Source organism: Eleginops maclovinus, chromosome 8 (assembly GCF_036324505.1).
Source record: "Eleginops maclovinus isolate JMC-PN-2008 ecotype Puerto Natales chromosome 8, JC_Emac_rtc_rv5, whole genome shotgun sequence".
Lineage (NCBI taxonomy): Eukaryota > Metazoa > Chordata > Actinopteri > Perciformes > Eleginopidae > Eleginops > Eleginops maclovinus.
In genome coordinates this window covers 17274028-17297423 of record NC_086356.1, presented here as the reverse complement: position 1 = coordinate 17297423, position 23396 = coordinate 17274028, and the positions used below count along the sequence as shown (strand labels likewise).

The 23396-nt window shown below is 39.9% G+C and overlaps 1 protein-coding gene across 1 annotated transcript in view; it reads left to right on the top strand.

Moving 5' to 3' along the window:
• Positions 1-23396, top strand: part of lamc3 (laminin, gamma 3) — a 111122-nt gene that overhangs the window by 63429 nt on the left and 24297 nt on the right. Inside the window, exons 10-12 of the mRNA XM_063888856.1 lie at positions 6808-7006; positions 20029-20138; positions 22846-23073. Of these exons, the coding sequence (XP_063744926.1) occupies positions 6808-7006; positions 20029-20138; positions 22846-23073 (537 nt within the window). The remainder of the gene's footprint in view (positions 1-6807; positions 7007-20028; positions 20139-22845; positions 23074-23396) is intronic.

The window sequence follows — 23396 nt, the reverse complement described above, 5'->3', positions numbered from 1 at the left end:
GGAATTAAATAGACTAAAATAATATGGATTGCAATAACAGCAGCAGATTTCTGAAGATTAGCTAACAAAACAGAAATCAAATGTTAGCAAATTGTTTAAACAACCTTCAAGTCGAAGCCAGTCACTTGACAAAGAAGTCTATGAGGAAACTGAAGCACCCAAGAGGCCATATTATCTTTTTATATTTTAGTTTTAAGGTTAAATCAGTTTTTTAATTGGCTGTTTCAGACAGTTTTCAAATGTGTTGCTCAGGGCTTCACACAAAGCAAGTCAGTTTGAGCTTAGCTACAGTACTTAGCTAAAACATTCTTGTCCTTCTATATTGTTTTTAGTCTGTTTCAAAAAGTTACAAAAGTGTGATCGCCAAATCCAACATCAGAAAGATGTGTATAGATGGGATTTCAGACACTGTTAGACAATCTGTGGAGCTCTTTGTTTGAGCATACTGAGGCCTTAAGGCTGTTAAGACCGACAATAGCGCTTTGCCAATTCATTTCATTTAGTTCATCTCGGAACACAGCAGCATTGGCACAATGGCGCAGACGCAAAGGGCTCAGGCAAATGATTTTGAATGTGTTGATTTGTTTCCCTAAATATGGTAACATGAGGTTACTGGTTGAATAGGTGTATTTAATGATTGATCTGCATCTACATATGTGGTGCATATTTCTTTAAAGGATCCCTTTGAATGGTTTTTGGTATTCTACCTTCAGGCAGTTTAGTAGAGTATAGTGAGTAGATCTGTTTAAAAGTTTAAAGTTTGTCTCTTCAACCTCTGCCCTCACACTGTCTGCTTCGTGGTCGATGTTGGAGCCTCGCTGGGACCTGTGTTTGTGCGAGGCAGCTTTGATTTAATTGAAATTGAGTTGATTTAATTTGGTTGGAGCAAAGTCTAAACCCCCTGATTGATAGTTTACTCCTCAGCCATTTCCCAAAAGTTATAGGGAAATCTATCAGCGGCGGCTTTATGTGTTCCTGGCAGAGTCAGCACAGTCCGTGGACTTCAGATCTCTCTGACACACCCATAGAAACTAAATGGAACTAGACTGGCACAGATTCAACCTTTGTTCATTTTCATTCTGTTCTGAAGTTGTTGATTGAACATGCATGCGTCATTTATTCTGATTGACCCAGGACTAAAGAATATTTGTGTTGAAGAGGCCCTATATTGCTTTTTGGGGTTTTCTCCTATCTGTAGTGTGTTATATAGATTTGTGTGCATGTAAGAGGGTGAAAACAGGTGCTGCAGCAAAGACAGTATGAGAAAAATAAAGAGCTTTTTGAACATTAAAGCATGGGGACATGTCCCAGTAGAGACAGTAAATACTAATATTAACCTGAACATTAGCATAAGCCCATTCCCAGAGCCCATTATCATCTTAAATAACATGTTTTCCCCCCACAGCCTCAAACCCAAAGATTCTGCGCACAATGATAAACAGAGAAAAACCAAAAATCTTCTAAAGTGGACTAATTAACACATTTATTGTTTGTTTGATCTGCACAAAAAGAGAAGAGCAAAAACAATTAAACTCTCTCCTGGCCAGCAGCAGACACTTCCTGAAGTCAGTACAGCCTAGCTCAACCATGTAAAAGCAACATTTGTTAATACTTCAGTTACTATTATTCTATGGGTTAAACAAACAAGACGTAACGTGTAAATCAGAACGATTAGGAGGAGCCGTAGTTAGATCTTAGGACTTTTGGCTTCGTGTTTCCCCCTGATTTCAGTCTCCATGCCAAGCTAAATCAATTGTTTCGTGGCTCTTTATATTGAGCATACAGAGTGGAATCTATTGATCAACATATGCATTTATCGCCCTAATGCTTGCTACACAAGAATGTGAGCTCTCCCTTTTATAAGGAGAGAAAGATCCTTAAATACACTACATTATGTGCAGATGGTGGTATTTAGAGATTGCTAAACTTTTTAATTCCCCCCAATTTGTCATGTAAGATGTAATAATGAATATAAATCCATGGCAATACACAGACAGCAGATCACACTTACACATGAATAATCCTTTCATTGTTTTTTATAGTGATTCATTGCTTTGGAGAGGGGCCCGCCGGTAGGGGCCAATCCTGGATGCTCTATTAGGGTTATGAGTAATTATGCTGTGGTACTCCTGTCCTCATAGACAAAAAGAAGAAGTACAGGAGGAATGCAAATCACACCCCAGCAGAATAATGGCCAGCGTGCTGTGTCTTAAAGACGACCAAAGGGAGCTTTTTAGGAGAGGTATTAGCTTAGTCACACAACAGTATTACTGGGCTCATTACCCACCGATACGCAAGGAATGTGGAATATGCATTTAAAAAGTAATATCTGTTGACTTTTATTTTCTATGAACATGAGTTTCTTATATTACTCATTATTATAGTTTGTCACTCTCCAATTAAAGGTAATTGCTTCTTCCCGTTCCCCCCCAAAATAGTAGCTCTTCAGAGACTTCCCGACTTATTAACGCAGACAGATGCTGTCCTGTTAAGTGCATTGAGTAAAGGGTACAAAGATAAAGTTTCAATGATTGAAAAATCCCCATTATTATGCACATTTTGTTACTGTGTCAGGCTAAGATACCGACAAAAGGCAATGAAATGTTAATGTTTTAAGATAATTCCTCATATGCTTAACACATTTGTGTGTGTATTTAATTACTGATTTATCTTCTTTTTTTATCCTGCAACAGGATGACTAACGGGAGGGCTACTCTCTGGATATCTATGCTTTCTGCCCTCCCGCTTCTACTAATTTTGTTTGTTTGTGGGATTCATAAATTGTCTGTATTGATATTATAATAGTAGAATAAAAAAAATATTTGAAAAAAGCCACATCAATACAATATACAGCTGCGGAAAAAAATAAGAGACCACTTCAGCATTATCCTTTTCTCTGGTTTTATTATTTAAAAGTAAGTCTTCTTTTTTATTTTTGTGTATTCTGTAAACTATTAATCATTTTTATCTGTGTTGGAATTCAACAGACACTGGAATGGCTGCCTTACATGTAGAGATACAGATTTAAGAAAGTGGTGGATTTGGAGTGGTCTCTTATTTTTTTCCGGAGCTGTTTATACATAATATATATATAATACATAAATAGTGATATTATCGCAGTGGAATGATGCGGGGGGGGAATAAAGAATAAATAAATGAACATTGATAATATTTATTTTTCATGTGCTAATTTTATTTAAAAAAACATTATTTTCTTTTGAGTTTTTTTGCACACTTAAATTTCCAATTCAGCACATCGATAATGTAAGCGTCAATCAAATAGTGACAAATCCGTACCTATGCTAAGTACATATGTGGAGTTAATGGCAATTCATCAATAATCATTTATTTATTCTTTATTTTCTTCCCACATCATTGACCATTCAGCAGCCTTCTTGAAATTAAGTTAGCCTAACAGCAAAAGGAGTACTAGAAAAAAGTGCCTATGAAAACTGTTGACAGCTGGTAACAGTCACTAAAAACATGCATTGCTTGGATTGAGCAAACAATTGAAACACTACAATAGTTTATTCTATACCCGAGTCTTCTATTTGTATGTGATTAATTTACACTGGTATGAGTTGTGGCTTTTGGACTCAGGAATAAATATTGATCGGTTTTTCCACTGGTTAAGATGTTTAAATGTGAGGGGGCTCAATAAAGGTATTCCAGTCTAATTGGTGATGGATTTAATCTAAGTCTCTTTTTCTTCCCGGACTGGCTGATTTATTCTTATTCCTCGTCATCAATATGTATTGATTGTTAACTAGCACTGAGATGTCTGGAAGATTGTTTAAAAAACAGTTCTGTCTTTACTCGTGATGATTGGGGGTTGTTAAGTCACTCCCCCTGCTCCTGATTGGCTGCAATTGTCTATTTCTATTGATTCTGAAGGCACATTGGTATGAATGATGCCTTATTGGACCCAGGACACAAAGTGCTATTGATTGGTCATGTAATTGAAGCCTTTCCTTTTCCATCACTGTCTGTTTTTTCATTTCCTACAAAGACTAATCCCACAGCATCGAATGATAAATATAAACAACACAGAGTCCATCATTCCCGTATCGTCTCATTAAAATGTAAATGAAAAGCGTGAAGAAGATCTGAACTTCAATAGTTTAATCATTATTTATTTTTGCATAGATTCGCAGGTATTCATTAAGGTGAGGGACAGTTCACATATATAGAGAACGAAACAAATATATGTAATTTAACTCCCTAGCTAGTGCCACTGCAGCTGAACAGCAGCTGGATAGATACAGCAAGAATACTAATATATTGTAAAATCCAATAAATGTAGTGATTGGTAATCCAAATAGCAGTATTTACTGGACCATGAAATGCATTAAATGATTAAAGAAGAAGAAAATACCAGTTTAGACTTAATTGAAAGAATAATTACAAAAATACATTAAAAAGTTATAACTTATTACTTCAACTAATAACTTTAACACATCACTGAGTAATGCAATACCGACAGCAGCCAAAACCTCAACGGGGAGGCCGTACAAAAGAGTTTAAGGTCAGACAAATATTGATTAATCCGCCCGCAAATGTTTGTGTGAGAGTGAGCTGCAAATATGAGGAAGGGTCTGCGGAGGTGATGACAGGCGGCTGTCGGCTGAGCAGTGATTAGACGAGCAGACAGTGGAATTGCTCTGAATGACGGCAGATGCACCTCACAAGTCAAATCACCCACTCAAGTCCTTAGCCTCCACAACCCCCAGAAGAGCTCAGGATGTACTTCACACACGATTACGCTCAAAAACAAGCTCGCAACCAAGCATGCAGCCTGTCAGTTTGGCCCACTCGCTCACCCAGAGCTGATAGAGAATGGCAGCAAAGTTGCTGGTTTGTTTTTTTCAAAAGTGTTATGATTTTTTCATTTGGAGAGCAGAACTGGTTCAAGATGTTCTAGAATAGAGTAGATTAGATTCAACGTGATTTTCAAAACATGTAGTAAAGTGCAAAATGATTCATAGTATATTCATATACTGCACATATGACAGTATATGAACAGTATAAGGCCGTATGAACATTACAAACAGCAGTATAGAAAATGATTACACTATAGATCAGGTATAAATAAGAGACACCCTACAGAATAAATATATTTGTTGTTTTCATTTTTCCTATTTCCCTATTAAGGGCTGGCAAGATGTCCTATTTAGATACATCAAAACAAAAGTAGTAATTGTGAGTGTGTGTTTTTTTCTTTGGCTGTTGTGGAGTTGGTAGTGGATTGAGGGTATGTTTAGTGGGGCTAAGATCTTTGAAGTCCTGCTAATGTGCTGTAATGAGCCAGAGATGAGAGGGTGGTTAATTACTCACACAGAAGACTCCTGCAGAGCTTCATGTGGACACAACAAGCCTTTACCCCACTACACACACTCTGAGAGTTTTCTGAATATATATCTGCAAAGATAAATACTTGCTCATCTTATTCTATTTACACCTATATAGTTTACTTCTTACTGATTTACTTGCACATTGGTTGTTGGCCATTTTATTTATATTCTGTTTCTTTTTGCATTTTTTAAAAAGTTGTATAGATTTGTGTCCTATGTATAGAGCTCTAGAAAAAATTAAGAAACCACTCAAAATCTTTCTTAATTCTCAATCTCTACATGTGTGGCTGCGGTTCTTGTGTCTGTTCTGAATTCCAACACAGAGAACTGTTGTGAGTAGTTTATAGAACACAATGAAAAATCAACTCAGAGACATACCTATAAATAGTAAAACCAGAGAAACTGATAATGCTGCAGTGGTTTCTTAATTTTTCCCAGAACTGTGTAAATGTTGCATTATTGGAGGAGCCTGGGACTTAAGTTTTTCATTGCCACAACAACACTGTAGCTACTATGCATGTGCAGGATTGGGGAGTAACAGATTACATGAAACGAGATGATGTAATCAGGATACCAGGGTTTTGCCTAAACCAGGTAACGGGCGCTGTGCCGTCTTACGTTCGACGTGCGTCCTCATACCAAAATGCAGATTTCCCCCGTAACATTTTAAAGTGATGCCAGAAAACAATGTTTTTGTTCGTCAAAAACTGTATAATAACTGTAAAGAGATCGTCAGGCGCCATCTTGTATACAGGCGTCATGTTCTCGTGAGAATTGATACATCATCGCCACAGTATTGCCCGAGGATACCAAACAAAAGGATTTGATTACATTACATGAAAAAACACGTAATCAGATTAGCAGCGTTGCAGTGTTGCAATACATTTTGATATATTATAGGTAGACGTACTGAGTTAATATCCTTTGTGGTTTATATTTCGGCCACTTTAATTCTACTTAATTTAATATAAAGACATTTATTTTGTAATGCAGTAGCTGGACACTTTATTTATTAAACACTAATACAGTCAATGCTTTTGATCCATATATTAAGCTTAACAGCATATGTAAACTATTACTGTTACTACATTTTTACATGAAATATTTTGGTTTCTTCTTTCGACGGTAACATACACTTAAGTAAAACAACATCTTATTGTTATTTTGTTTTCTCTTGTTTTTATTTGCACTGCATTGTAACGGAAAGTAATCGGGTTACATTACTTTTATGTTTTTGTACTCTGATTAGGTTACTGATTACATTTTTTGACATGTTACTAGTTCTTGTAACGGATTACATTTTAAAGTAACCCTCTCCATATGACAATAAAACCTTTAAATCTACTCATTCAGCTTCAACCCCCTGCAGACACAGCTGAAGGGCTCAGGGAATTAGCTGAGACTTCAGTATTAAAGCTGACTCCACTCTAACATCCAACCTCTGTCCTCCCACTAGAGAAATTCCTGGGTCATCAAATCCACAGCTACGCCCAGCTCCTCTCCATCACCTTCACCTCTGAGACCCCCCAGCTGCTGCCGGACCATGTCACCGTGCTGCTGCGCGGCTCCGGAGTCGCCCTCACTGCTGACCTTTCACCCCAAACAGTGCTTGACCATAAACCTGGCTCCACATTGCAGCAGACCTTCATTGTCAGGTACAAGGGTGCATTAATGTTTGTCAGTCTGTGTAGATCAGGGGGGACCAAAGCTTTTCATTGAGGGCCACACACAGAAGGGTATACGTAGGGCCGGTATTAAACTCCTTTCCATAAATATATTACAGGTCTCATATATATACAAAACATGTCTCTGAAGTGTTTGGCTCGAAATACCTAACAGATCATGCATTATAGAGTTTCAGAATTGCTGATTCTGTGTCTGTAGCTCTGAATGCTAATGAGCTGCTGCTGCTGCTCGCCACGCCCCTCTGTGAAGTGTTTGGTTTCAAAAACACAATGGTGCTCTAGGAGGAGATTCAGGTGATAAGGTGGTGTTACCTTGGTTCTTTAGTGGCTAATGGTTGCACAACCCAAAAAACATTGTGACATGACAAAGTGGCAAATATCTGATCAACTCAGGTTTTTACATGATGGATCAGGAAAAAACGAGAGAGAAACTATTTTCCTCAAACTTTACGAATCTCCTAACAAAGAGGAGACACATAATTAGGTACAGAAAAAGTGGATTTTGCATAAAATGTGAACTTTAAAGAAAAAGAACCAGCCTACATCACAGCGTTCCATTAGCAGGGTTTAATATTTTGTTCATTTTGTTACAAAAAGGTGCTGGAGCTCATTCCTTAAAACAGAAGCCTAACCCCAGTATTCCACAGGGTGCGTCTGCACCGCGTTACGTCTGCACCGCGTTACGTCTGCGCCGCGCCAGGTCAAGCTATCGCGGTAACTCTAGTCAATGCGTGTGATTCCACCAGACTCACCGCGTCGCGTCTCAGAAGCATCCCAGAAGCGTCTCGGCGCTGGGCTCAGCTAAAAATACGCGGCTGGTCTATTTTCGATGGAGACGCGATTCGTTGCAAAGCGCCGGGCAGGAAGTGGAATGACCAGTCTCTTCTTGTGTTCTATGGCAGCTCTGTAATTTGATGATTGCCTGGTCAGTTCAGGACCCAGTAGGGACAGAAGTTCATCCATTTGCTCTTCACTCATCCTAAAATATCGATGATGTCGTTTGCTGTCCAGCCTCAGCTCAGTCACAAGCTGATAAAAATCACCTTGTTGTCTCCTTCGCTGGTTTAGGGGGTGCACGCGGCTCCTTCTCCTCCCCCCATCCCTCTGTAGTCTTTCAAGTAGGAGAAGAATTGCCAGCGTTCTCCTCCTGTTTACAGGCACTGTGTGTAAACTAAAATACAGCAACACATCTTAGATTCATGTATTTTATAACTGGACTATAACAATTATTATTAAGTTTGTCTGTAGGCTACAACACAACAAAATAAAAATAACAACAATAAACACAATTTAAACAGACACACAAATAAACCATTTCACAACGTAGCCTGATTACTTTCTTGTAGAAGTACAAATGTCCAGGAAATATGACCAAATCAACAATTACTGCGAGCCGTGCACGCAAGACGCTCCGCTTCTGAAACGCACCCAGTGGGGTATGACGCCGTTCGGAGGTCGGAACAAAACCGCGGCGCAGACTGAACGCGGCGCAGACTGAACGCGGCGCAGACGTACCCGGTGGAAACCCGGCGTTAGATTGCTTCACAAACTCCTTTCACAGCCCGGTAAGAAGCGAAGACAGTCAGGGCAAATAGGAAGGGGGTGTATTTAAAGCTTTTAAGGCCAATAAGTTATTGGGCTATCAACTAAGATTTGTAGGAAAATGTTATCAACTTAAATTGACAGAATGTTTTTAAAAGTGGCCTTATTAACACTTTAATAGTGTGTTATATATTTTACTTATATTTAATAAGAACTTTATAACTCAAGTGCAAGTTTCAGGTGTTGGCCTTATCCCATTATACTTTGTTTATATTATTCTAAACTTCCTTTTCTCACTGTTGAACTTGAGTCTCTCTGGCAAGAATTAGCCTGAATATGTGCATAGTAAAGGATGTTTCTTTTTCTCTGCATCTATTCATCTCCCTGATGCCTGACTTGTTCCTTGTCACAATAAATATAGAGTCCGCAGAGTACAGAGTATCCGGGACAGCCGTGTTCAGACTGCAGCTCACCTACATTGAGTTTGCTGTCAGGGTCCCAGCAGAGCGTCGAGTTATAAATGTAGTGATGAGCCCGCTCCCCGATTCACCGGCTATCGTGTAGAGCAGGCAGCTACAGAGCAGCAGCGTTACACTGCCATTTTTATATTTCATACATTTAGCAGATGGTCTCATCTGCAGTGACTTGAAATGTGTGCTCAAAAGTCATCAGAAGTACCAAAACAGTCATAGTCCAGGATACAAACCGTCAAACTTCAAATATTGAGTCCCTAAAGTAGTTATGGAATAGAGTGAAGTAAGGACGACAAATAGAAAACAGTCTACATGGTCAAAGGGGTGGTTAAGGCAACAACTTACTAGTATTATTATTTTTTGATTTGATCAACAAATGTATCATTTGTTGTTAATAAAATTCAGGAAAAAGTGATAAATGTCAATCCCAGTTTCTCTAAATCCAAGCAGGTTTGTTTTATCAGTTCATAGTTTAATAAAATATGATATAATTTAAAGAAGAGCATTAAATGTCTCCATTTGAGAGGCATGCAATCAGTTTTCTCTGCTATTTTTACAACTCAAACCATTAATCCATTTTGAAAAAGCTGCGATTATATTTCCTTTGGTGGACGTATTGATTAGTTTACAAATGGATAAATGGTTTGAACTGCTGCTAGTAATAATGAAGAAGGATCACCAAATCCTCTAGGACTAATCCTCTGGTGACCATGAATGTTTGATATTTTAGATTATAGGTATGTTTTCCCAGCCATGGTGTTGCACGGCTGAAAACAGGTTAATATGAGACAGAAGGGATTCTTTCAGAAAGCTTTACTAAGTCAAAATACTTTTATATGAGGTTCCTCTTTTAAAAGATGAAGCTTTAAAAATTATAGTCACTCCAGGAGGCAGAGGAGGGGGGTCCGGCAAGAAGGAAGAGAAGGTTGCAGCATGGAAGGAGAGCTGAGTGGATTACAGCAACACCATGCAGAGCACTAGATGGAGTGTAGGGTGGGTTCATGGCCTGCAGGTTCAGTATGTGGGCAGTGGTTCTTTTGCAGCCTGCTATGCCAACACCAGGGCTTCAAATTAAAGCATCAAGACACAGCCAGCGGATGAAATGTAACATTATCAATCTCAATGAGGAAAAGTGAGCCATGGAAGGAGCATAGAAACATTAGGGATGTAAAGTAAATGAAGAAATTAGATGTATTAGACTGAATGAAGGTGGGGTTTAATCGCCTGGCAGTTTAAAAGGAGGATGATAAACAAAGCAGAGGCTCGATCCTCTTAAAGTAACACACTGTATATGGTCAAACATGTGAAAATTATTATGGAGAAAGCATCAAATTGGGGAAACTAATAAAATATAATTGTATTATTACTGAAAGACTTTACATATATATTGCTTTATGCAATTGAACCATAAGATTAAGATAAGATAAGATTTTACCCAAATTGACGTCATTGGCTTTTCTTTTTTTTCGCAAACTATGCTTTCTGCTCCCCTGCTTCAAATAACTCAGTTTTCTTGTATATTCTTTATATAATATTTGTTGAATTAAAACATATTATCTACGTGTGCAGCTAAAAAACTGTTCACTTTCGAAATGTAACAAAATATGCAGGTTTGAATGTGCAGCTACAAAAAAAGTGTATAGTCTCATTATTAGGTAAAGTGGTGGTCTGTCGTTAGGATGTATTCCTAAAGGTAAATAAAGTGAGTGGATGGGTGAAGCATGGAAGGAAGCAGCCCACGTGCTAAAATTTGGCTCATGGATGTTCCTACTTAATGGCAAAGTGAAGTTAAAATGAAATTGATTATCCATCATTTTCCACCATAACTGTCTGAGATAAAGATCTCTGACCTACCGCAACACTTTTGCTTTTAACATTCACAGTTTTAAATATAATTTATCTCACTTCCTCAGGTATTATGCATACTGCCTCCCACACCTATAAGTATAAGCCCATTTTATCTGATAGCAATCAGATGTTATTCAAGCAACTCCAGCAGCATATAGAGCCAAATATACATTTCTAACAGAGCAGTTTCACATGAATGCTTGATTAGCTCACTACCTTGTGTCTAGCTTTACTAAATCCTGTGATGTATTGTAATAAGAGGGCAACAGCACCCATTAAATCATGCAGCAATCAGACGTTTGATATTGTAACAAAGATAGTAGCAATCAGAATCAAGCTGCGACACAGTTCCTGTCACACAGAGCGGATGCTGTTTGCGTTACCCGTCGCAGGCTGTCTGCTGTTCTTGTTTTCTCTTTGTCTAGTGTTAGATCATATTAAGTAGTGTGTGTCAGTTTGTGTTGTAGACGGTTGATTAGTATCTGTGTTTTTAAACAGAGACTAAATCAAATATCAGTTGTCTTGTGCCAGCCTGTGTTTCCTCTTTACTGCATCATGACCCTGGGTTTATTTATGTCCCTTTCTGCTGAGGCAGGCTTTAATTTATTTACTTCAGTGCAAGATAACCCAGTATATACACATACAGTATGTTAAAGGCAGGTTTACAACAATTAGATCAACCAAAAACTCATTCAATATACACATTGGGATGTGAGTGCTATTATAAAAACTAAAGAATAAATAATATGTAGACTTATCAATTATTCAACCACCAGAAAAATAATCATTAACTCATTTGATAGTCGTTCAAGTACTTCTTTACGGTAAAACAGTTCAAAATGTTGATTTGATCCTCTCAATCATTGAGATTTTAGGTTCTTATTTGTTTATTATTATATTAAAGAGAATATCTCTGGGTTTTCGACTGACAAACCAGGACGTTTGAAGACATCACTTTGCAATTAAATTACATTTGGATCAACATTTTTCGCTATTTTCTGTGATTTTATCCAACAAATATTTATCGATTGATCTAGAAATTGATCTACATATAAATCAATAATGAAAAAATAGTCGTTATCTGAAGACTTACTTGAAAAATGTCAACCTTTCCTGGCTATTATCTTCGGCTCTGTGAAATAATCTTTGAAATATTCACAGCATCCGCGTCACCAATTGCCCAAAGAGGCAGGTTGTGCTGGAACATGTAGTACCCTCCTAAAGGGGAACAGGCCCACTCTCATCATCAGTTGTCAGACCTGTCCAATTTGTTGTTGATATTGATTTGACTATATGTAGTGTTGTTCCACAACCACTCTCTGCTTGAAGTCCTCTGATGGCTCTCTTCATCTCACATTACACTTTGCTTGGTTTTCCTTGCAACAGTTAGCTCTCAGCCAAGATCCATGCTGGTCTCTTTCCTTCTTAGCCTTCACTGTGAAGCGGTCAATCCAGAATCAGGAGCGTCTGTGGCTGAAGAGGTGATGACGGTTTTTGGAGACGTGGAAGTGTTATCAGGCATATTGTTGTGGTACTGTCCTTATGTACATTTTTTAGGTACCCGTACTTTACTTTTCATTATTTTGCTACATTTTACTTCTACTCTACTACAATTCAGAGGTAAATTGTGTACTTTTATTTCACTAGATTTATTAATACCTTTAATTACTGTTAGGGAATATTTTGCTTAGATGTTTAACTTTTGAACTAGTTCATAATTTTCTCCTTCCTCTGTCTCTATTCCCATGGCATAGTTCCTCGGCCTTGGAGGTGCTGTTATCTTCATGAAGGAGGGGCAGCATGGGTTTCCTGAGCTTTTTTATTAACCATACTGTACAAGCTCATGCTGACCTAAGATAGGGTTTATTGTTTTGGGACAGCTGGTGCTCTTGTACGCATATTCTCTTGACCTAGATGACAATTTTAGTTAGACATAGTGTCCGTTCTTATTTGGTCTGGCGCTTGAAGAATGTTGATTACCCACTTAGAACTAGTTAAAACCTCTTCCTACAGCTAAGGATCTTCACAATTGGCCGGGCAACCGCTCTGTCAACTCATGGCTGCAGCAAATGTCTTGTCAATTCTCTGGCCGTTAACTTCATAATAAACCTTCAGCGTTTGCCATCAAAGTTCCAGCTCTCCTGTGTCTCTCTGAGTTACGTCTCCATTGCTGCAGAAGCTTCCATCACACTTACTTTGCACATTTGGATTAATGATGTGAAATATAATCTTAAAATACACCTGGAGTAACATTCACAAGCTACCCTGCAGTATACAAAGTCATTAAAACCAGCTTTGATAACAATTTAATGACCAATAATTATAATCAAAACATGTGATATATATTATTACATGTCTTACCAATCTGCACAAACATTACCTTTACTTTTGGTACTTGAAGTAGATTTTAATTGTGTAACATTTTGATTGCAGGACTTTGTCACAGAGTATTCCTTCACTCTGGTACTCCTACTTTTACTCAATTGCAAGATCTGAGTACTTCTCCCACCTCTGGAGAGAGCTCAATATGCCCGTCAACTGGGGGGAGTGGGTGCAGCTGGCCCAGTCTCACAATCAACCTGTTAAAAACGCACCCAATTCATTCTCTATTTTTGTTCTCGTCCCCCACTTGGCCTAGCGTCCTGTAGGCAGTAATCCTTCTCATCCCACTCAGCACCTCCTTCACACTCTTTTGCTTCAATTTGTCTTCAATTCCACCCCCTGTGTTTCTATCTTTAATTCTTCTCCTCAGCGCCCGCAGACCAACTTAACTTCTTCCCTGTAGCAGACCCTGGAAGCGCTCTTCTTCCCTAAGAAGGGGATTTAATTTTCTTTGTTTTCTAGGGTTTGTTTAAAGAGATCTGCAGAAAACATTTCAAAGACACTGTAAGGTCCACGTGGAAATTGACATGTTATGCAGCCGGGGAGCCCTGCATTGTCCTCGCTGTGTGCTCCACAGGGTCTGTTCCAGTCCATTAGCTCAAAACAGTCCTGTAGATTCTCCACGTACTTCGGGGATCAAACTCTCGCTGTGATGATGACGGTGGGAAGCTGGCTGCCTCTGACAGGAATCTGAACAGGCAGTGATATTTTAAAAATTTCATGGAGCTAAAGAGAAGGAACAGTAGGTTGCGTCATCGTGAGTAAGACGTACTTTCCTAGGTGGGGAGCTTCAATACTTCAGATAGGAGATGATTAAAGCATAAGCAAAGAGCTGGCCGGCATCCTGGGTGATGTAAGGGCGGATTTGATAGATTTTCTGAGGTTTAAACCTGTAGGAGTGTGTTGTTGTTGGGATGACGGCTCACACAGTAGTTGGGTGTCTGAAATCCCACCACAATTGCTGGCAGTTTGGGCAGTAGTCAATATACCTGTACTGTCAGTGTAAAACAACATTTCTCAAAGGACAGGTCAATCTTGTTGAAATTGGTTAGTGTGATGGGGAAAGAAAATATGTTCCACTTCAACCGGAGGATCAAGTGATGGGAAGGTGAGACAGAGCACCCACTCAGAAGTAATGGGAGTTTGATGGAAACCTTTCTCTTTTTTTTAGAGCGGAATAAATTGCATGGACTCTGTACTTTAAGCTGGTACATTCGATAATTATGTTTTATATTTTTGCAGTCGGTTTATATCCTGTATAGTTTGAGTATGTATTGCCATGCTGCTAGCTTGCCTCTAGGGATGGCAATATCGGTATATCAGTTGTCAGTTGGACGACTGCTTTTGTCAAAACTGTCTAATGAACTGTCAGTAATGTATCCAGACATTCATGGTCCCCAGGGGATGACTCCTCCAGAAACACAGTGTGTTCCACATTTATGATGAAATTCGGGAAGCAACACTAAAGGTATCAACATGTTTCTAGTTTGGTTTGGGACAGAAACTCCCTCTGGAGGGAACTTTGTGATTTTAGCCTTTGCAGAGAATTTTCTAAAAAACAGACTTAAAAGCTAAATAGAGCCCCTTTAAGTTCACCTTCTAAGGATGATTTTAACTAATTAAGAACCATTTTCTTGGTTTGTTTGTGTCATCCTTTAATGGAGCAGAGGGAAAGGAGGGGCTGTGGACTAGTGCGTTGATTTTCGGATAAGGGGAGCACAGGTTCAATCCCCACTTCAGTCCGCATGTCATTGTGTCCTTGGGCAATACACTTCACCCAAAGTTGCTCCACAGTAATGAGTGTATGGAAGTCACTTTGGATAAAAGCATCCAACAAGCAACATGTAATGTAATGGGAAGCTCCACCTATTTTCCTTTCTCTTTCTTGATCCTCCTTAACAACAGTCAATATAGTCCTTGACAGCGGTCTGCACTACGGGAATGTGTCACATGTTCTGAATTGACCAATCAGAATCAAATATTCAACTAAGCCATGTCATAAGTCAAGATAACACATCTACTTTGGCATCTTTGGGGATCCAGCCCCTGAACATTTTGTTTCTTTCTGTCCCTTCCAATATGTCCATGCCTCTATGGTGTCTGCACACTAGTAATGAGTTCCCCCCTCAGCTCTAGGAGCCCTAGCTCAAGATGCTCTTTGGTTCCTTTTCTGAAATGCACCGGAGCTTGCGGAACAGAGACTGTCATTAAGTGTTCTTTTCTGGAGAACTTCTCCACAGATCTCATTACACTTCTCAGGTGCATGCACAGATGCACTTCACTACATGCTCTATATCATTCACTAATGCTTCCTCTATATTGTTCTGTACCTCTGTCACACACACACATGAACACATGTCAAGAATCTGTGCAAATGCAAGCTTTCACTCAAACACATCCATCCATCCATCCATGAGGCCATCTGGTAGTTTGATTTGCAACAATCCAATGAATCAAAATAGTCAAGGTTTGAAAATATGAATCTTGTTGTTGCCAAGTGTTTTGTTAAAGCATGAAAAACCATGAGCAAAAAAACACACACTTGAAACATCCGTGTTGACTGGCAGCATCTGCGCTCATAGCTGGTAAACATGTTAACCTGTTAAGTGGCTGTGTGTTCCCACCTGCTGCAAAGATCTCTTCAAAATCAGATAGAAGAAAAATGTATGGAAGCGTGGGTATTTGAGTGCAGGAGATTGATGAGAGGAGGAGGTGAATGGCTTATATAAGGTAGCATCCACTCTTCCCTCTGATGTTCCCTCTGTTCACTTTCTATTCCCCTGGATGCAGTAGGCGGGGAGCCTTTATTGCCGTGCTTGTAGCTGTATGCGTATATGTCGCGGCCATGTTAGCATAATATTAATGTGATAAGGAATCCCTCAGATGTTCAGACACTTTACAATCAACTCTACATACAGTGGATTTCAGGGAACTGCTTTATATGAATGCCTTTTTAAAAGGTATGAGCCAATATGCAGGAGTCAGCAGAGTTCTAGTAGTGATACAGGCATATTTCCCATCTGTCTCTGAGCTCTTTTCTGCCACCTTTTAAAGATTCACCAACTTAGATCATAGATCAGGGCCAACTGAATATGAATAACAGAAGGAAGCCTGCCAACGTGAAAACAATTGCTATGTGCCTGCGTAGAACTATAAATCATTTGTGATTATATACCCAAAACTCAGTTTACTACTTAATTTACAGTAACTTTTTTTTAAAAAGCAGTTTATTTTATATTTAGACTTTATATGGGTTTGTTTTTCAAAATATCTGCAAAAAAAAGTATTTTATTAGAATTTCTGAACAGTTTATCTTTTAGTTTTTAAAATATGTGAAATGTTCGATAAACTCTGGACTTTTTAATAGCCCAATATGGAAATGTATAAAGCACAACAGAACAAAACTGTGTTATGTAGAATTGTTGGTAACAGTAAATAAAACAGGCAACTTTTTAGTGAACTCTTTACACACTTTTCTGCTAATGGTTCACACACTTTAATGAGCTCACGTTCTAAATGGCGTTATGACATGGTATGATTATGTTAGACACTTATGATAAGTAATTGCACTTATAAGTGTCCTAACTTTCCTAATCAGTAGGTGGTTTTCATATTATATGTTGATATTAATAGAAAAACCCATAAATGAATAAAACATTCACAAGCAGAATGGGAACATGCTAATAACATGTCCCCATACACGTTTCACTGAAGCAGCTCATTTGTTTTTTTTTGCTTCAGTCATTCACATGCTTATTTATCTTCCCTTGTCATTTCTGACACACTGTTTCTGTCTTGCTGTCTTGCTCACCTTGTATCTCTATCTGTGTGCCCTCTCTAAGGGTGTGTGTGTGTGTGTGTGTGTGTGTGTGTGTGTGTGTGTGTGTGTGTGTGTGTGTGTGTGTGTGTGTGTGTGTGTGTGTGTGTGTGTGTGTGTGTGTGTGTGTGTGTGTGTGTGTGTGTGTGTCCGGTATTCTGTTGGGCTTTTCTCTCCCGTTGATCTGCTCTCATCCTCAGCGGAGCAGGCTTAATTACAGTGTGGCTCTCTGCGCTCTGCTTGCCGCTGATTAAAAGGGACACTGACGCTCCATAGGGAGAGCATGACTGGGAGTTTGTTCACTCTCATGCACACTCTGCTTATCTCTGTCTGACCAGCTCCATTACCATGGCTCTGAGGCCCAGTTTGTAATTGCCTCTCTTTATTACTGCGCCTACATGTCAGGCCAAGGAACAAGGACCCGCCGCATCAATGGAGAGTTTGTGTGGTGAGCAGGGAATGCACACACACATTATCTCATGTGCACAGTGTAAATGTGAATGCACAGACATAGGGCATGCAGGGAAAAAAAGTGTTTGGAAAGCGAGTGAGTGCCATGCTGAGAAGATTTCACCTCATAAAACAGAGACCATCGAACCCTCACATGAAAGGCCTGACTTTATGGTCAACTAACCAAAGGTTTTACACTTTATTCTTTTGTGCTTTGTGACTATGACTACTGGGTTCATATATTATTATTAGGAACTACTTTTAAATAAGGTTCCTTCTATAAGTGTGGTTTATAAGTTGTAATAAATGCTTTAATTAATAGAGCAGTTCTTTGAGCTGAAAATGCTAACATCAGCACGCCCACAATGACAGTGCTAAATTGCTGATACTTTAGAATATTTACTATCATAGTTCTCTGTGGTATTGTGCATCAGCATATTTTCACTAAACACAAAAGACCCTAAGGATAATAGGATTTATTTTCTAGCTATATGGTAATATACCAAACTATTGGAAAGAAATCACCAGAGTTCTCATAATTTGCCCTGAAGGAAAGGTCTTTTCCTGCCAACCCTTACAGTAACTTCAACATCAGCAAAAACAACCTTACCCTTACCTTCAGATACCCCTCTTTCACCAAAGCAGTTCCAGGGCCGGGTCTGATCCGGTGCCCAATTCCAAACCAAATCTTTTGGATTGGAATTCCACTTATTTGTGTTTCCACCAAAGCAGCGCAAGAACCCAAAGGGACTTATGCCCCTTTCCCACCAAACCGGATCCGGTTCAAGATCCGATCTTTTGCTTTGCAGCGTTTTTCTGGTTCTAGCCTGTAGCACCCCTTGTGTTTCCACCGCTCAGAGGCCGAGTGGAGCTCAAGTGGAGCTGTGTCATTGCGTCATCGTTTGCGTCATGACGTAACCGTTTACGTGCCCTCTTATGACTGATTCATATTCACTGTCTTACTGTCACACAAGCAGCTGATGCATACCCCCCCTCCCCATTAGTGAATGTGTTTCAGTCTGAACTGACGCTGTTTGGCATCACAGCGCTGTTATGTAAGTGTCTCTTGCATTAGGCAAGTGATGTTAGTATAGCAAGCGAGGCTACTCTGACTATCTTGACTACTCTCCTATCCTATTGTGGCATAATCCGTTTTCTACTGGCATATTTTACCGGCGTAGTTTTCGTTATGATTTGACTTCTGATAGCAACCTGTGTAGCCCATGTATTGATTCCATCCGATAGCTGCAGTAATACAATAGCCGTTTTTTCAGCGCTTAAAGCCTGCGCCACTGTGGTGGAAACACGAAAAAACAGACCTTTATCGGCTTCAGCTCCGGCTCGTGCTCCGGCTCCGGGTTGGTGGAAAAACAGTATTAGACCCCTTTTCCACCAAATCAGTTCCAGTTCTAGCTCTGTGCTTGTGCTTTTCTGGTTCCGAAACCGGTTCTTCTTTTTAGCCCCAGTTGTGTTTCCAATGCCCAGGGCTCGACTGGTGCTGCATCATGACATCACCGTTCACGTCGCTTTTAGTCATACAAAGCCAGATTAAATTACAGAAGTACTTCTTCCCCAACCTTATACTTTTTCTCCCTAGAACCGGTTTGGTGGAAAAGTTCTATAAAACTACTTTTCAGTGGCAGCACCCATGTGCAAAAGCCATTGAAGCACAATCAGCCCCTCCGGCAGTCGGCAAAGGACACTGATTTATATTGGCAAAAAATATGCCAAGCTAATACCAGAGCGTAATTTATTTCAACTGAAAATGGGAGCGTGGATGTCTGTTCAAAATGTCAGTGAGAGATATAAAGGTTATATAACATTGATAAGAATAACTTGAGGATGGCTCAAAATCTCTTGCATTGCCTGGTTGTGGAGCTGCAGAATACCTGGGACCAAAATCCATTCATTAACACCTGTATTTAAACCGGGAGACTTAATGGCTCATTAGAAATGTAAAAATTAATGATGACTCGTTAACCACACTGCATATTAGAAAGTGTTGCCTGTAATTGTTTTTCCTACACCTGTATGTAAAGGTTATATAGATATGTTCGTCATGCTGCTGCTCCTCTCCTTCGGGACCTTCATGCGACACTGGGACTAGATTTTGTAACACTACATCACCTGTGTGGAGCTGACTCAGCGCCTCTCATCAGGATAGAGAAAGGGCATGATTCCTGGAGTAAAACAGGCAGATGTCAGCTGGCTTCATGGCACATCCTTCAGCAGATGGCAAAGCTCAGTGATCAAGACCCTGAATATGTGTGGAAGTCAGCAAATTTATTTTCTTTACACTGTGTGTGTCTGCTTGTAGTGCTGCAGATAACCCGCCGTAAAAGGTCAAGAACAAGTGTGTGTGACAGGACATTTCTTATCTTCTCGGCAGCGTTAAGGTTTCTCCTTTTTTAATGACTTTGTGTTATCATTGCAATGCATAAACACACAAGTGATGTGTTTCCTGTCTTGTCATTCCACAGGCTTCATGAAAGTGAGATGGGATTTAAACCTGCGCTGTCTGCGTTTGTTTTCCAACAACTGCTCTACAACCTGACGTCTCTCAGAATTAGCAACGCCGGAGGACAGAACTGTAAGTTGTGTGTTTTTGTGTCTTTGCATAGAAAATCAACACATATCGTTGATATTCTTTTGCTGAAGATTTTAAAAGTCACAAGAACAGTTGGCAAAGATACCAAATGCATCATGATAGACTGTTTCCTTACCTTTGTAGCACTGCTGTGCATCTGCAAGAGTAGGAGGGCAACATGGTAGAGGAATTAACATTGCAAAATCTATTGGTTGAATTAGAATCAGAATACCTTCATTCGTCCCAGACGGGAAATTTACATTGTTAGCAGAAGTGAAAATGGAGATAAAAAAATAAATAAAATAACACACTATTAAATAAAAGGGCATGCACACAAAATATTAAATAAAATTTAAAAAAAGTTATTCAAGTCTACCAGTTAGATTCAAAGTATTTTTTATGCATTTAAAAATTGCACATAAGTGTTATTGCACAACATTGGTGTCTTAGTCTGAAGTTGTGTGTGGGGGGTCTACCAGGGTCCATGCTGGTTGTAAAGTCTGACCGCTGCAGGAAGGAAGGACCTGCGGTATCTCTCTGTGAAACACTGTGCCACATGCATACCTAATTAACAATTAAAACCATTCAAAAGTTCCACAGAAAAATTACAAAATCCAAATCTTTTATTGATTAGTCAATTTTTTTGTCATGAAAAAGTAGCGACTGCTGCACCAAATATAGCTCCTAAAACAATGTCAGTGTTGTATTCGGGGAACAGTTCAAATGTTCCAAATCTGGCTCAGCAAAAAAAAACAGGCCATTTATTCCCAGATGTAAGTAACTAGTTCTCCAAATCCTCTTCTTATTTTTATTCTGGGCCTCCTCCCTCTGTATCTGAGCGTCTGCATTGTGAAGAGCAGGCAGGATCTGAGAGGCATTACGGCGGATTAGAGAGTGAAGAAGACAGAACATCTGGCCAAAATCACCAACTCCCTCACACTTTACTTGCACCATTTTAATTAGTTGCTTAGCGCAGGCGTTGTGACACACACTCATTCAAGAAGGTCTACCACAGGAGTGTGTGCACACAGAAACAGAAGCCCAACCATGCATATTCCATTACTGCGCTTCCTGTAAGCACCCACCCACACGAGCGTGCAAGCAAAGTCAAGCCCACAGTTCACTCTGCATCTATTGCACGTCACATGGGAGAAACCGTTTTAATGATTTGTGTTCCGTCTCAAACACATTCTCAAACATTGTCAGATGTGCCTAATCGCTGCGGGCTGCGCAGCAAACCTTAGATTTTAAATTCCCATAAAGCTTCCCTCTCATCCGTCTCCTCTCTCCCCCTCACATCCTGCTGTATTCTTTAAATGTCCCCTTAAATGTCCAGAAAACTGTGTTATTTTAATGAGAGTATTGTCCTCAGACTATGAAGGCAGTCTTTGACAGCAGTCACGGTAAAGTCCTTTCATTTTCACCGCCACAGAAATTGACTTTTGAACCACCTTAGTGGAAGTGTATGATAAATCAATGGCTTAATTAATGTACAGGTACCTAAAGAGACCCACACTATGATAGTTGGCAGGACTGGAGCGAGCCATTTAAGATTGAAGGGAATTAAAATCTTGACAAGGTTTCCGGCAGTAAGGATTGATGGAGGGAACTTTCGCAGCGTGACTTCAAATGAAATGTTTTTAATTAACTGAAATAGTGGGTTCAGTGTCTGAATATTGTTTTAATTGCACATTTTCCTCTGTTGAATGAGCTAATAGAATTCGGGAGTTAGATGGGAGTAAAGGGTACGGGCTAAGGCGAGTGATGGAGAAGGAGGAGGACAGGCATGCCTACTGATTATCCCTCAGAGGTGCAAATGAACCGGGTTTCATCACCGCTGAAGGAATGGCTGGATCATGACTTCTTAGAAGTCAAGGTCCATCCTCTCCCCTGATTCTCCCACTCAGAGTTCCCTCATTATGCAGCCATCCATTCACACATGGTTTATTTCTGAAATGACAAAGTGACATAGAGAAACGTGCACAGCATATTCTACCTATCCATCCATCCTGTGTTCCTTCAGCGAGAGCAGAACAACCAGGAACAAAAGTAATTTTAGTGTTCTGTGGCTGCGGTTTAGAGTGTAGGGTGAAAGGGATTCGGTTCAGGATGGCCTGCCCCCATCACTATTCATGAGAGGAGAGAGGGATGTTGAAAGCCCAGAGGAACTGCACGTCTGACATACCTCCAGCAAGTCTACTGTCTCCTTTTCTTCTCGTCTTGCCATGCTGCAGTGATTTATTCATTTGCTATATCAAAGATTCCCTCGGTGACGAGTGTACGTGTGTGGGCGCATGTGTGTGCACGTGTGTGTGCAAGTGAGCATTAAGTGTGGCATTTACGGGCGTGTGGGTGGATGAATCTGTTATTGTGTTTGTGTGTGTGTGTGGGTGTGTGTCAGACTGTAAACTGTAAACACAGGCCAGAACCTGTAATGAGACAGGGAGGGAGGGACAGCACTGCAACAAATGCTAATAACCCACACACACACACACACACACACACACACACACACACACACACACACACACACACACACACACACACATACACACACACACACACACACACACACACACTCATACCAGAGAAAAGCAGGTTCCGCAAACACGTCAACAGGCCTCTGAGGCAGCGGTTATTAGTTTCCTACTGACCTTTTGTAAATATCAGTTTTATAACAAAGCACTAATTTATCTTCCCTCCTCTGCAGACACATCTCAGCTCGCGGGTGTAACCCTCACCTCAGCTTCCATCTCCTCCGGTCCACCAAACCCTCCTTCCCCCTGGGTGGAGTTTTGTTCCTGTCCCCCGGGATTTGTGGGACAGTTCTGTGAGCGGTGTGCCCCAGGATTCACCCGGGAAGACCCCAGCAGAGGGCCTCTCTCCACATGCGTGCCATGCAACTGCCACAGGCATGGATCCTGCCACCCAGAGACGGGTGAGAGAAACATTTACAATTGATTTAGTAACTACTGTACATGCATTGAAATTATATTTTTGTATCCACGGTGACTTTGATGATACTTTACTGAAAACGATTGCCGATGCAGTGTTTCAGTGACACTTATAGCCTGAAAAAATCAAGTATCAAGTGCAGATTATTTTATATTTAAAGAGAAACTCCACCATTTTTACATGCCAAAGTCAATGTACTATTCACGGGGAGTGCTCCACATGCTGTGAAAATGAGAATGTGTTGTATGGCTTTGCAGGGGCTTTGTCAGGTTTATTAAAGTAAGTGATATTACTTCAGCATATCAG